The sequence below is a fragment of the Cnephaeus nilssonii genome (assembly GCF_951640355.1).
Source record: "Cnephaeus nilssonii genome assembly, chromosome: 15".
In the NCBI taxonomy this organism is placed as follows: Eukaryota; Metazoa; Chordata; class Mammalia; order Chiroptera; family Vespertilionidae; genus Cnephaeus; species Cnephaeus nilssonii.
The window spans coordinates 13,243,607-13,257,843 of NC_137086.1; the positions used below are offsets into that span (position 1 = coordinate 13,243,607).

Sequence of the window (14,237 nt, forward strand, 5' to 3'; positions counted from 1 at the left end):
GTAAATGCACTCTGTAGATGCTGGGAGCAGGGGCCATGCTGAGCCTAAGCTGAGACTGTCTCGTCCCTGAGCAGGTGAAAGCCAGAGGGCAGGCCTGGCCGAGCTCAGGCTGCAGGAGAGCATTTGGCGGGCGGTGGGAGGACCCTGCACAGACACTTGGGTGAGAAAGTGGGTGGGAGACAGGGGAGCGTCCAGTGTCTTTCTGAGACGGATGCACGGGCTGCTTGCTAGGGTTCACGTTTGAGTCCTCCAAGGCAGAAGCTGCGGGGACACCTTCCACGGGGACAGGGTGAGACCTGCCAGGTGATGGCGTGTGAAAGAGGGGCGTATGGCTCCCATTGTGGATTCCTCCTGGAGGCCCTGGGATTTGGGTTTTCTTATTCAGGTGATCCTGTTACCACTCATGGGGCGATGGGCCAGGGCACTCCACATGGGAACCCACACGCAGAGGTGAAATACAACGGTGGGTAGTTATTGCCAAGTACGAGATTGAGTGACTTGGGTCTTCTTCATATAATCTTATACTTTCCACGTTTTATTCAATAATCATGTATTACATGTATAACTGGAAAGTAAGTAATTTTAAAGCAAGTACCGAGCCTGCGGCCTGTCCTCCCGTGGCTCCAGATGCCACAGGCTCATCACACACACTGCTGGGGCCTCCTTCCCTCGCCCACGTCCACCGAGGGGAGGGCCCAGGCTGCCCCGACCTTCAGGATGTTTGAGGCTCTGCAGGGCAACAGGAGGCCATGAGCCGCCAGATCTCAGCTCAAACCCCTGAGTCCTTAACGTGGTCTGCTGCCAGAGCCCTGGACACTGGGGTTCCCAGTTAGGGGCCTCGGGCCACGAGTTGCAGGGTGCAGGCTGCTGCGTGGACCAGGGTGGGGCAGCCTTCCACCACGTGAGGGGCACACGTGAGAGCTGGGGGCGTGGAAGGCTGGTAGAGGAGTAGCCTGGAGAGACATGATAGCTAGCACACTCTTTCTTAAGAAGCAGGGAAAAGCATGAATGATGTTAGCTGAAGGCAGAGTAGTACCAATTGGATTATTTGGTCAGAGAGATTTTTCCTGGTGACAACCATGGGGGGAGGTCTATTCTGGTAGGCCATGCTGAGAATTGGGGGAGTCTGCTGTTGGAGAGGGAGGGGTGTGCGGGAGGGGGTTCCCTCTGGGACATCAGTCAGAAGCATGTGCATGTGGGCGGTGGGGTGTCTCTGTGACGCTACCTGATGATCAGGGCTTCCATGAGGAAATCCAGCTCGTCCTGCTCGGAACACACCTCAGGCAGCGTCTGGGCACAGAGGGGAGAAGGCCTTTAGCCGCAGGAGGGCTGTCGGCAAAGACTGTGGCCAACAGAGACCGCTGGCCAAGCTCAGGCCCCCGAGGGACCCCGCTTACCTTCACCGCCACTTGCAGGGGGCTCGGGTCGTTGGGCATTCCAGACACCTGACCTTCATACACCTCCCCAAACGCACCATGGCCCAGACCCCTGTGCAAAGGAGAAGGCCAGATGAGGTGTAGGCAGGCAGGCCGAGAGAAAGGCCGGGCTGCCCACGAGGGGCAGCGGGGCACACACACACTCCAGGTCACACCTCACCCTGGCTTTGCTACTCAGCCCCAGGCCTCCATTGCTTTGTCTGAGAACTGCCAAGAGGTGTTACAACCTGGGATACATGGCAGTGGTGGACAGTCCTTCAGTGAAGCCTGGAGTCTGACATTTGCCAAGGACACAGAGGTGACTGAGACCCAACCCTCGCCCTGAAGGTGTGCACTCTGGGGGAGGGAGGGACAAAGGCTGACAGACACTTCTATGTGGTGCTCAGTGAGTGACATGCACAGGGTGTCTGGGAGCTCGAGGAGGCCACTCGGCTCCATCAGGGGAGAAAGGGGCCAGGAAGGCTCAGGGAGGGCACTTATGTGGATTTTGAGAGGCCTGGTCACTCCCGTGTAGTCTTCCTCTCATTGTACAAACCCCATGAATATACAGGGTGTTGAGTGATTTAATACCCCCCCAAATGGCCCCGAACATTAAACTTCCCTCTGGGAGGGTTAGGGGTGCCCTAAGAATTTCAATTAAAAGTAACTTTTTGTTGGCCTCTTGTGGCTAGAGGAACCTGTGTGTTGGGATGACAGCCAACCCCTAGAACACCCCCTTTCCCTGAGGATGGCTGGGGCACTCACCGAATGAGGGTGATGTTTTTCCGTGGCACCTCCTTCAGGTCACTGATGGATGAGGTCTTGCCGGCAAAGCAGTAGTTGGGGTTGTAGTCAGTCATGATGGTTGAGGTGCGGAGCTTGCTCAGTTTGTATTCGGGGCTCTGCAGTTCCATCTGCATGGCTTGCAGCTCCTGGTGCTTCCGGCGGTACACTGCAGACAGATGGAAGTGGCCTGGACCAGGCTCCCGGCACTGGAAGCCACCACAGGCCACCTCCTCCAGGAAGCCTTCCTGGACCTCCATCTCTTCCTCTGAGATCTAAACCTTCCATCACACTTAGTAATACTAACAAAATGATTATAGAAGTGAAAGTGTACTTTTAATCAACATATTATTTAAAGTTAATGTAAAGCTTAATATCATATAAATAAAAGATTTTGCTGTATCATATAGGGGCAGAGATACATTAGTTTGGGTCCCCTGAGAAGCAGACCGAAGACAGGATTAAACATGCAGAATTTCATAGGGCAAATGGCTGAGAGGAAATGGGGAGGGGCCCAGGAAGGCTGGGGGACCACCAGGTTGTGCTGAAAGTCTGGTCCGGCATGCAGGAGAGTGAGGTAGGTTGAGTAACAGCCCTCGATGGCCATGAACTGTAAAGACGATCCAGCAAAGCATTGGGAACATTCTGGAGGCTCAGTGGCCCTCAGAGGAGCCGTGTCCCTCAGGAAGAGGCCCACCTCAGTGTCTCGCTGTGCCCAGTCTCCGGGTGGTGCAAACATGGTATGGATTTGAGAGCAGCCGGGCTCACCGTCACTGAGCTTCTGGGAGTTGAACTGCCAGAGCAAATAGGTCTCTAAACTGGCATCTAAGCTGGTGCCTGAGGACCCGAGTTCTAATTTCACCTTTGCTACTTACAAGCCCAGTGACACTGACTAGGTCATGTGACCTCTTTGGACCCCAATCTCCTCTGTAAGCAGGGAAAGTAACCCCTGCCCTGTCTCACACCCCACCACCTAGAGTTGTCTTAATGAAATAAATTCACCAATATTAAATGGTTTCGAAAAATTCTGAAGAGCTCCACCATGCAAAGAACCATTATCTCTGTTACACAGAGTGAGAACACTCTGTAGGCTAACTCCAGGGGCGGGGAGCCCGGAACTGTGACCCACAGGTGGAGTCTGCCTTTAAGCCCAGCTCGGCCCCTTCGGCCAGCGAGTGAGCCAGCTCTCAGTTCCCTGCGCCATGACATGTGCAACCGTGATCACAGGGTGACCTGGGATTCAGTGCAGCCCAGAGCTGAGCTTTCCCTTGCCTGCCTTCCTGTCCTGCCCACCTGTCCTGGGCATTGCCAGCAGGAGGAGCCTTTCAGGACCATGCTGAGCCCTCTGCGACCTGCCCATCAGCTCACCTGGGCTCGCAGGCCTAACAGGAAACACTCACAAACCAACTCTGCATTCTCTGCTGTGGCGGGAAGGGGGCTGGAGGCGGTGCAGGGGAGTGAGCCACAGGGAGCAGTGCCTGCTGGGATGGGAGCTGGAGGTGAAGTCCGGGGATGAGGGTGGGGCTGCGCTTGAGCTGGGGGTCCCCCTGCAGAGTGCCCCACCCGCCTCCCCGAGAGCAGCCAGGAGCCAGGCTGAGGTTCAGAACCAGGGCGCCTAGGGAACCACAGCTGTGTTGGGCCTGGGCTGCCTGGTCACAACCCAGACAGAGGGTCACTGTCACTCGGGGTCCGTGCAGAGCCTGAGACGCTGCTCTGTCCTGCCTCTCCCCACCCCTCTCCTTGGCAGCCAGGGCTGTGGCACACTCACCGATCATGATGCCAGAGAACGCCAGGACGAGGGCGGCCACCAGGGCAGAAGTCACGACGGAGAGGATGAGTGAGAGCGGCAGGCGGGGCTCTGGGGTGGGCGACACTGGAAGACAGTCCCCACGACACCGGTGACCACGCTGACACTGCTGTGAGCTGGCCCCGTCAGAAATGCCCTCCCCGGCCAGGACCAAAGCCGCTGCTCCTCTCAGCCTGGAGACAGGCCCACCTTCCTTTTCAGGGGACCAGGGGCCTGAGGCAGGTGCGCCCTGGCTTCACAGCCATCAGCAGCAGCTTTGGGGTGGAGGGAACATGTAACACGTCTAAATGGACATTAATCCAAAATACAGACTGTCCGATGGCGGGGCGAGGCTACAAGGTGAGCCGACAATGGCTCACACAAGAATTCCAGGCCTTGGATGACAGTGACCTCAGGATGACCCAACCACAGGGTGCACCCTCAGTAACTCTGAGGCCGAATCACCTCCTGTGGCCGAGAGCCGGCCCAGAGCCCAGGAGGGCGTGTCCCAGCGCCGCACCGGCTCAGACCACACCGAGGTGTCCTGCCTGGTCCCGACGCTGCATTTCAAAAGGGACGTGACAACTGGAACAGCTGCAGACGCGGGACACAGGAGGAGCAGAGACAACGGTGTCCTGTGCGAGTGGACTGAACCCAGGGCATTTAATCTGGAGGAGACTTGCAGGGGGACACACTCGGCTGGGAGGCCGAGGGGCGGGCGTTGCAGAGCGGGCCTGGCTCTGGACCGCCCTGGAGGAAGAGCGAGCCTTAGGACCGCAGGCCGTTCTAGCGGAGACGGCTGGCCCCGGTGCGGATGTGGGGGTGCATGCCCTGGGTTAGGGGTGGCACTAGGTGACTCAGACTCCTTTGTGAGCCGTGACCCATCCTTCACACTCAGGTCTCTGCCTCGTTGTCAGAGCACTCAAGCTGGGGCAGACCAAGGAGGGGGTTCAGGAAGTTTACAAAACTGGGTGCCACGTGTCCCAGAACCACCGAGCCCAGCTGTGGCTCAATCTCTGGGCCCCATCCAGCCCCTTACCAACGCAAGAGACACCGTCCTCAGCCAGCACGGTGCCATGGTCGCAGAAGCAGATGACCTGGTGGCTCTCGGGGTCCAGGTGGCACTCGTCGCCCTCGCAGTGGCTGCAGTTTAGGTAGTGCTTAATGTTCACCTCCCCGTGGCCTTCCATCACTGTGGGCAAGGAGGCGGGCTAGCTGGGCTCACTGTGCCGCCTGCACCCTTCCCAGCCTGCGCTTCATCTCCGCGGCCAGCGTGCGCTCTCCGTCCCTGTCCCTAGTCACTGCCCTGGAGCGCTGCTCTGGGTGGGAAGGTCCCAGTGCCTCAGCGGGGGTGGGGGGGGGGGCGGCGCAGAGGCTGTTTGGATGTATTTATGTAGGTTGGGGTGCGGGTGGGGGGTCCACACACCTGCTCCTCAAGTTGGCTGGGACAGGGCCAGCCCTAATGCTGCTGGATTTTCTAGGACTGGCCTGCCTGGTCGTCAGTCTCCCGCCTCTGTGCCCATATGAGACCCCACTCCCGACGCCAGGACACTTGGTGGGATGAGACCCATAGTCATGCCTTTGTTTCCTGGGCTCCTGCCAGCAGCCCGAGGTTCAGCTGGGTGGGAGAACTGGCCTAAGGAAGCTGGTTCTGCACCTGGCAGAGGGGGTACCTTTTAAAGCCGGGGTGTACAGGATGCCCAGGGGACTGATGAAGGACACCCCATCCTCTCCGTCCATCTCAGGGTCATTGTCTGAGGCTGCGTTGCCGCCTGGGGCAAACCAGAGAAGTTTAACGCAGAGAGGTGGGTGCCCAATCTCAACACACGTGCGCGTAAGCGGGTCATGCAGGGGGTGGGGGCGGGGGCCTGGCGGGCGGGCGGTGAGGAGGGAAGGGAGGCTCAGGCACAGGGCTGCCCTGGGCTCAGTAGATGCTGGGTGTGGGCCACCTTCCCCTCTAGGTCCAGGCCAGCTCCCACCGGGCGTCCCCACTCTACGGGCCCGGGGCCGCAGGAAGCAGTGCACGGGAACAAGAACCGGGCAAGTTCTAGTCTCCCAGGCTGGGTTAGCCCAGGGCCTCTTCCGGGACTGGCCAGGCAGTAGCTCAGAGAAGTTGCTCTCCAGTCCCCTGGGGTCAGGGTAGGGTCGTGGGGGAAGGGCCCCTGTGCCTGTAGGCTCCTGTTCCTCCATTCAGCTGGGGCTGGCTTATCTCTGGGCTCCCCCCTCGGGCTCCCCCACCCACCCATGGCTCAGAAAAGAGAGCATCTGGTGAATGCAAGCATCTTACGCAGCGCAAAGCAAAACACAGACAGAACACCACGGAGTGTGCATGCATTGCGTCCTAATCTGTGGGGATGGAGGAGACACCATTTGCCTCTCAGCTTCAGAAGGCTCTTGTGCTCTGCGCTAGCCCAGAGGAGAGCGGGGCCACTGGCCGGCTGCTTGCCCAAGGGCTGGGCCGGGCCGGGCCAGGCTGGGGCTGCCCGAAGTTGCCCCCAGGAGGAGCGCCCATTGGCATGGAGAGTGGGCCATTCTGGAGCTGGTGGGCTGGGGCAGGAAAGGGAAAGTGAGGCGTCCTTGAGGCCAGAAGCCACGAGCCAGGCCCTTAGGGAGCTGGCTTGCAAAGACAGGGGCCAGGCCATCCAAAGGGAGGCATGGGGTTCAGAAGTCTGGCCTCCGAGGTTCTCAAGCCAGCACATCCCTAGGGTGGCTCTGAGAACAGTCTGGGAAGCCAAAGCCTCTTGGTCATCGGCTTTGGGGGTGATCAAGAATCACACGGGATCTTGATGCGGACGCTATGGAAGCCTTGAGGTAGGATGGTGGCTCGCAAGCCAACACCCTGCCTCTGGCTGGTGCCCGGGCTGAGGAAGGCGTGCACGGTCACATCACAGTCCACACTTGGGCGGCCAGGGGAGGGCAGGCGAGGGCTGGGAGAGGTGAGGTGCCTAGGACTAAGAGGGAGGGGGTGACACCTTGAACACAAATCATCTTTACCTATATATCCTCCGCCTCCTCCACCTGAGGAGCACCCCCCTCCACCCCCTCCGAAACCCCCTCTTGTCTCCCACCCCCACTTCTTCATGGCCTGGGGGCAGGAATGTCCTCCGGTGGCACCCTCCAGCAAAGATTTTCCAGACCAGAGCAAGGAAGTGTTATCATTCCAGCCACCTCCACCACCTGCAGGAAGACAGAGAACCCGTGAGGCTGGGCTGGCTCAGCCGCTGGGCCTGGCCAAGGAGGACCTCATGTACTTTGAGGGGGCCCAGGGGCCTTGTCTTCAGTGGGCCTAGGGCTAGAGTCCAGGGACATGGCCTCTGTCCTGGAGAGACCTGCTGGGGCCACAGCTGGACGTCCTGAAGGGTGCACGCCTGGTACCTCTGCTTCCCGCAGGCCTCTGGCTCGAAAGCCCTGAGAGTGCTTGGCTGGGAAAGGGGCCGGTGGGGGCAGGCAGCATGACACTCGGCGTGTTCCTGGGCCTTCTCTCCATGAGCACCAGCCCGAAGTGCTGGGCCTTTGTTGGCTGCTTCCCATGTCAGTAAGAACCAGGACCCACCTCCCTGGGCACCCTGCTAAGGTCGCTGGAGAGGATCCTTGTAGGAGCCCAGGACCAGGCACGGATAACCCAGTGGGCTGTGCTGTTGACTGGGCAAGAGCTTCCCCATCCCGAGCCTTAACCTGGGGATAATAAGATGGCCTCAGCGGGTTGACATTGGGGTCAAAGGAGGCGGTGAGTGTGGAACGCTTCATACAGCACCACGTGTAGTGTGCATTTGAGGCAGAGCACACGCGTGCAGAGGCCTCCCACTCTGAGCTCAGGCAGTGTCCTGCCTGCCTGCTTCTGAGGGGCTGCTCCAAGGTCAGGGGCAGAGCAGGTGGGGGTAGAGGAGTGACCGTGCCTGGGCTGCGGTGAGCGCTTGTGGAGGAAGTGCTGTTTGCAGAGCTGAGGCGGGGTGCCTCTCTGTCCTGAGGCCAAGGCTGATGCACTAAGGCTCCTGCTGGCTCCTGAGATTCCAGGGCCTCTTTCCCCCCAATACTGGCTCATGTGACAGTTCAACAGGCAGCCTACTCCAAAAGCGCCCGGAGCTCTTTCTGCTCCGGCAGATGGTGGGTGGTGGGACCTGGGGAAACAGCGGTGCTAGGTCTGCTGGGTCTGAAAGGGTTAGCTGGCCTGGGAGGTCCTTTTGGACCCAGAGGGGGCTGCAGAGGGAGGCTAGGTGTGTGTGTGGGATGGTGGCCGGGGAGCTGTGGATAGAGATGGCTCTTATGCTGCAAAGAGGGAGACAGGTTTCAGACAATGGGGACCAGGTCAGGAACAAGCCTGGGTCCAGAATGAGTTCACACAGAAGCACTCAAAGCCCCAGGCAAGTTGTGGGGACCTTCTGTCTCGCTGGAAGCTACAGGTGCGTAGGTTTCAAGAGGCTGGCCTCTCCTCCAACCAGAGGGGGTGCTGTGTCAGGTGGTGGGGAAGGCCCTGCTCCGTGAAGGACCTGGGTGAGTTCTGGCAGCTGGCCAGGCAGGGTGAGCCCTGAGCATATGAATACATTAGGACGCACTGGGCCTGTTATCATGCCTGCCACCTCCCCTGCCTCCACCCTCCTACCCTGCACCCTATGCAGTCCCCAGCTGAGGTGGTTTCTTTTCTTTTCTTTTTATTGATTTTTTACAGAGAGGAAGGGAGAGGGATAGAGAGTTAGAAACATCCATGAGAGAGAAACATCGATCAGCTGCCTCTTGCACACCCCCCACTGGGGATGTACCCACAACCAAGGTACATGCCCTTGACCGGAATCAAACCTGAGCCAAACCAGTTAGGGCGCTGAGGTGGTTTCTGACACCTCACTCTATCTTGCAGCCTTTGAGCAAATATGTGGAAAAGAAAATAATGCACATAAAAATACATCAACAATAATGTTTTTTTAAAAAAATGGATTGAGTATGCAACAGTGTGGCCATGTTGAGAAAAAAAATCCACTTTCTATGCGCTCGCTGACTCTTATAAAATGGGAATAATAATATCTTTCTGGAAAACCCTAGAATATGCTTTGAAAAGCACATGTATAATAGCTGCCAAAGTGCTCTGCAATTTATTAAACACGCACAGGTGTGCCGGGCGCTGTAAACAGTGCTGGGGCAATTCTTTACTGTGGACCCGATAACTAGTTCTACTTTCTTCTAGCCCTAGTCGTCTCTTGATTAAAGAGAAAGTTTGAGTATTTGCTTTAACTAATCTCCAATTTAAATGGCTCCCAGAACCCTCCTTCACTCCGATTGTGGAGAAAATCCAAGAAGGAACCGCATTTTCTCTTTAGAGATGGCTGATCTCAGAGAATCGGAGAGTCCACGTCCCCTTCAGGGCCTGTCCTGTGGTGTGGCTGCTCTCACAACGAGCACAGAGCCCAGCCACGAAGATTCCAGCAAGAGCTCCCGGGGAGGAGCTGTGTGAGCTGGCAGCCCAGGCCTGGCCGAGGTAGGAACCACGGGGGTCCGGAGGGTTGGACTCCACTCCAGATTCCTTCCCTCTGCTCACCTCCAGGTGCATGTGGTAAAACCCAGGGAGGGCTGGGCTGGCGGTCTGAATGCTGGCGCCCGGCTCATTTTCTCAGTGACCTTCCCCAAGTCCAAGCGGCATCAGCAAGGTGGTCTCTGGGCCTAAAGATGCCGCCTGCCCTTCCTCCCTTGAGGCTGGTCCCTACGTCAGAGCTCCCAGCCTCTCACGTATGGGTGACTAAGATGCCACAGGTGTGATGGCCCCGGGAGAACGTTCCGGGAGAGGGCGGGCTTGACTGCTTTACCTGCGGCTCCGGAGTAGCCGTTGAGCCCTAGAACCGAGGAGTTATTCTCCAGCCTCTCGGGGTGGAACGTGTCCGTCTTGGCCCCGTAGGCCCTGCCACCTCCGCCAGCCGCAATGATCAGGGGCACTGGCACGCCGTCCTTCATCTGGCCGGAGAGACATGGAGAGATTGACAGACGGAGCTGGGCTTCCACTCTGGAGAGCCAGCGCCCGGAGGAACGTGTCTGAGTGTGTGCTCGGCGGCGGGTGATGCCTTGGGGGGCTGAGGGCTCCGAACTCAGGTTGCAGCAACCCGGGGGCTCAAGCCCAGACGCTGCCTGCACAGCCCCTTTCCCGAAGCTCAGAGGAGCTGCAGAGGTTGGGTGCTGGTGGCACGAGGTCTCCTTGCTCTCTCCTTCCTCTCACTCCCTGCGGTCTCTGGCTCTGACCCCCACAACCTCCAGAGCAGGCACTCAGCATCACTGTCTCTGTGGGCGGGCCGGGCAGGGGAAGTCCACCTGAGGACAGAGGAGGGCATCGGGGACCCTCTGGAGCGCTGAGGCAGGCATGGCAGAGGCCTGGGGGTGAATCGGCCGGTACATCAGCGAGAGAAGAGCCTGCCTTTCTTGGACAGACAGGGAGCCCATGTCCCCCTGGGCCTCGGTTTCCTCATCCTTAAATGGCACGAAGTGGCATTTGGTTCCTGGGGCTGTCGCGAAGGAACCCCATGACACACAGAAGTCACTGCCCCTGGGAGCCGGCTCAGCCCACTCACCTTAAATACGTAGGTGGCTCCGCCCCCTCCGCCGCCCCCTCCTGCCCACTCGTGCACGCTTCTGTTCACGCGGATTTCTTCCTCTATCACGTTGTTCTCTCCAATGCAGACTTTCTGGATTAATCGGTTTGTCTGCAGAAACAAAAAGCACCTCGGGTTTGTGTCCAAGTTTCTCTACTTCCCAGCAGACAGATCTTCTATGTTTAAAGTTAGGGTCTGCCCTAGCCGGTTTGGCTCAGTGGATAGAGCGCCGGCCTGTGGACTGAAGGGTCCCAGGTTCGATTCCAGCCAAGGGCACATGCCTGGTTGCTGTCTCCATCCCCAGTAGGGGGCATGCAGGACACAGCCAATCAATGATTCTTTCTCATCATTAATGTTTCTATCTCTTTCCCCCTCTCCCTTCCTCTCTGAAATCAATAAAAATATATTAAAAAAAAAAAAAAGATAGGGTCTATCTCTCAAATACCTTAGAGTTGAGTTGAAGAGACCAAAAAATATACCCAGATAACTGTCCCTCTGGGCAGTATTAGAGAAGGATCACGAGGATAGCTTAGTTAGAAAATGCATGGGAAGTGGGGGAGGGAGAGTGAGCCTTTGTTGCTGACTGGTGATCTGGGAGGACTGCCTGCAGGAGGTGGCACTAACTTGGGCCTCGAGGGATAGGGAGATTTTTAAAAGACATTAAAGTACATTACATTAGTTTTAGGTATACAACATAGTGATTGACATTTATATATATTAGGAAGCGATCACTATGTTAAATCTAGTAACCATCCGTCAGCCTACAAAGTTATTATGACACTAGAGGCCCAGTGCATGATTTAATCATGCACCTGGTGCACCAGCTGGCTGTCTGTCCGCTGGTGCCCCAGGCCTTCCGAAAGCCTCCGGCGCGGCCATGGCACAGACGCTGAGCTCGCGGCGCCACTGGCTCTGCGAGCTCAGCGTCCTGCTGGCCCAATCAGCTACCCCGGCCACCCTGAGTCCCGCCCCCTGCGCCTCCTGCTGGCCCAATTGTGGGCGTAGCGGAGTGATGGTAATTTACATATTACCATTTTATTATGTAGGATTATTGACTGTATTCCCTATGTTGTATACTACATCTGATAGAGAGACTTTTAAACACGGAGAATGAGAGAAAGGGCATTCCAGGGGGAGAGAGCAGCACAAGCCCACAAGGTGAGTGGGGTATTTGGGGAAGGAGTCTTTTTGGCTCAGAAAAGCCCATCTCAGGACAGAGAGATGGTTCAGCAGGAGCGGAAGTGTCTTCTGACTCTGAAGAGCAGATGGCAGAGGTCCTACACGGTGAGATGGAGGGAGTGTGAGGCGGGTGGGTGGAGGGAATGAAACGAAGTCATGCAGGGGCCTCGGGTACGATCCCAGAAGGAACTGGACTCCATTCTCCGGGCAGTGGGGAGGAAATTGCAGGACCGATGCCTCATGGAAAGAGAAAAAACCAGTGCGAGGCCAGACTCAGATTTATTCCCAGCTCATCCTTGTGAAAGTCACTTCTCCATACTGGGCAACTCATTCCCCCCAGCTCACGTCCCATTTCCTGCCTCAGAACTCCCCTGGCACAGCCCTAACTAGAGCTCTTGTGTCTGCCATTGAGGAGGCCGTGGGCCCTGGGATCTGTCGGACACCCCTGACCAGCTGTGAGCAGGCCTCCGTCTGACCCCCGTGTGCACGGGGAACAGGCACAGGAGGTGGTGTGTAGCTGAGACGGTGTCTTGCACGTGCCGGGGACTGAATAAATGGCTGCTGTCTTAATTTGGATTCACTTCTGGGCCTACACATGTCCTGGTGTGAGCCCAGGCATCGGGGTCCCGGGTGTGCTGGGACTTCCTGTGATTTGGATCTTTGGGTCCCCGAGTGAAGAGGCCAGTGCTTCAAGAAGAGCCATCCCGCTTGTCGCCACAAACATCGACCTGACCTCAGAGGAAAATGACTTTTCTTTTACTTAATAGAAAAAAGTCCAATAAAACATCAGATTTCCACTGAATGCTGCTGTGTAACTAGCTGGTGGATGCGGCCATTCATCTTTAGCCCCTCCTTATGCTGAAGCACTCAGGGGTGCCAACAGTGATCACTAGAGAAATTTCCAGATAAAAAGCCGAATGCGATTTGTTTTATGGCATTTTGGATTTAACGATGGAAGTAATTTGGTATTTTTAAGAGAGGATGTAGTGTGGGCGGAAGGCTGTGACTTGTTCCTGTACAAAGCTGACATTTCTCCTATGTCTGTGCAGTGCTGTCCAGGGCTGGGGTTTGGGTGGGGTCGAGGGGACTGCGGGAAGGAAACCCCGCTCACTGCTGCGGGGGAGGGCACGAGATGCCAGAGGCAGCCGGCCTGAGCCCAGGTCTGGGACGGAGATGGGGCTGTCAGCTGGGAGAGCGGAGCACAGAACCCAGGGCTCAGGCTGGCTACTTGACAGACTCGGCTGGAGATTGGCTGAGGCCCTCACCTCCCTGGACCTGCCTCCTTCTCTGTAGATCGGGGGCTGCCCAGTCTGAACCAGTGGTGCCAAGGCGGTCCATCCCCTCAGACCCTGCTCCTTTTCTTCCTCCCGTTGCCTGGCAGCGGGGGGCCTCCGGCGCTTGGGGATGTAGATGCTGGAGATTGCAGGAGTGGGGAGGAGGGAGCTACGGACTGGACGAGGGCCTTTGTGTCACTACAGCTCACCCCCTGCTGCCCCTGCAGCAGCACTTGGAGTTGGTCCCTTCTTCATAAAACAGCTTCTTCACCTGACCCTCAGGACTGCACACCCTCTTGAATTCCCTCCGGCCTCCCTGGCTCACGTCCTTTTCCCCGTCGGGGGTCCCCAGATCTCAGTCCTTGGTCTTCTCACTCTGTACTGCTCCCTAGGCAATCTCATCCTGTCTCCACTTTGTGTTCATTTCTCCCAAGTCTGTGTCTCCCCTCGAGAACTCTCTCCTGAATTCCAGTGGCCCATCTCCTGTTGTCTACCAGAGCCCCCGCTTGGCTGTCTACCAGACGTCGCTCTACACCCAGCACACCCAACACTGAACTCCTGATGGCGCCCCAACCTGCTCCTCCACAGCATTCCCCCATCAGGTGAGGCAGCTCCTCCGTCCAGGGGCTCAGGCTCAATGCTCGGAGTCATCCTTGACCCTTTCTTTCTCTCAGTTCATCATCTAATTGAGCAGGACATCCTTTTGGATTTTACATTTGAACTATGCCCAGAATTCAACCATTTTCACCAGTTCTGCTGTTACCATCCTGGTCCAAGCCACCAGCAGCTCTTGCTGGGATTGATGAAATAGCCATTGAATTCCCCTGGGCCCATGGGGTCTGTTCTCTCCTTTGTAGCAGGAGTGGGCCTTTAGAAGCCCAAACTGCATCAACTCACTATTCTGTTCAACATTCTCCTAAACATGCTTAAACATGACCTAACAAGGGCCTAACCTGGCCCTTTACCTGACCTCATGTCTACCCCCCCTCTTGCTCCCTGCACGCCACACCAGGCGTGCTCCGCACTCAGGGACGTGGACTCTGTCTGCTGGACTCCCCAGATATTTTCCTTGTTCTTAACCTCTTCTGGGACTCTGCTCAACTGCCATTTTCTTTCTCTCTCTTTTTAAAAAAATATTTTTATTGATTTCAGAGAGGAAGGGAAAGGGAGAGAGAGAGATAGAAACATCAACGATGAGAGAGAATAATTGATCGGCTGCCTCCTGCACACCTTC

General features: G+C 57.0%; 1 protein-coding gene across 1 annotated transcript in view; it reads right to left on the bottom strand.

Moving 5' to 3' along the window:
* Positions 1 to 14,237, bottom strand: part of ALK (ALK receptor tyrosine kinase) — a gene marked incomplete at both ends in the record, with an annotated part of 583,016 nt that overhangs the window by 18,114 nt on the left and 550,665 nt on the right. The window contains 9 exons of the mRNA XM_079791596.1: positions 1,226 to 1,290; positions 1,398 to 1,488; positions 2,181 to 2,367; positions 3,967 to 4,071; positions 5,024 to 5,176; positions 5,658 to 5,756; positions 6,979 to 7,161; positions 9,777 to 9,921; positions 10,530 to 10,661. Of these exons, the coding sequence (XP_079647722.1) occupies positions 1,226 to 1,290; positions 1,398 to 1,488; positions 2,181 to 2,367; positions 3,967 to 4,071; positions 5,024 to 5,176; positions 5,658 to 5,756; positions 6,979 to 7,161; positions 9,777 to 9,921; positions 10,530 to 10,661 (1,160 nt within the window). The remainder of the gene's footprint in view (positions 1 to 1,225; positions 1,291 to 1,397; positions 1,489 to 2,180; positions 2,368 to 3,966; positions 4,072 to 5,023; positions 5,177 to 5,657; positions 5,757 to 6,978; positions 7,162 to 9,776; positions 9,922 to 10,529; positions 10,662 to 14,237) is intronic.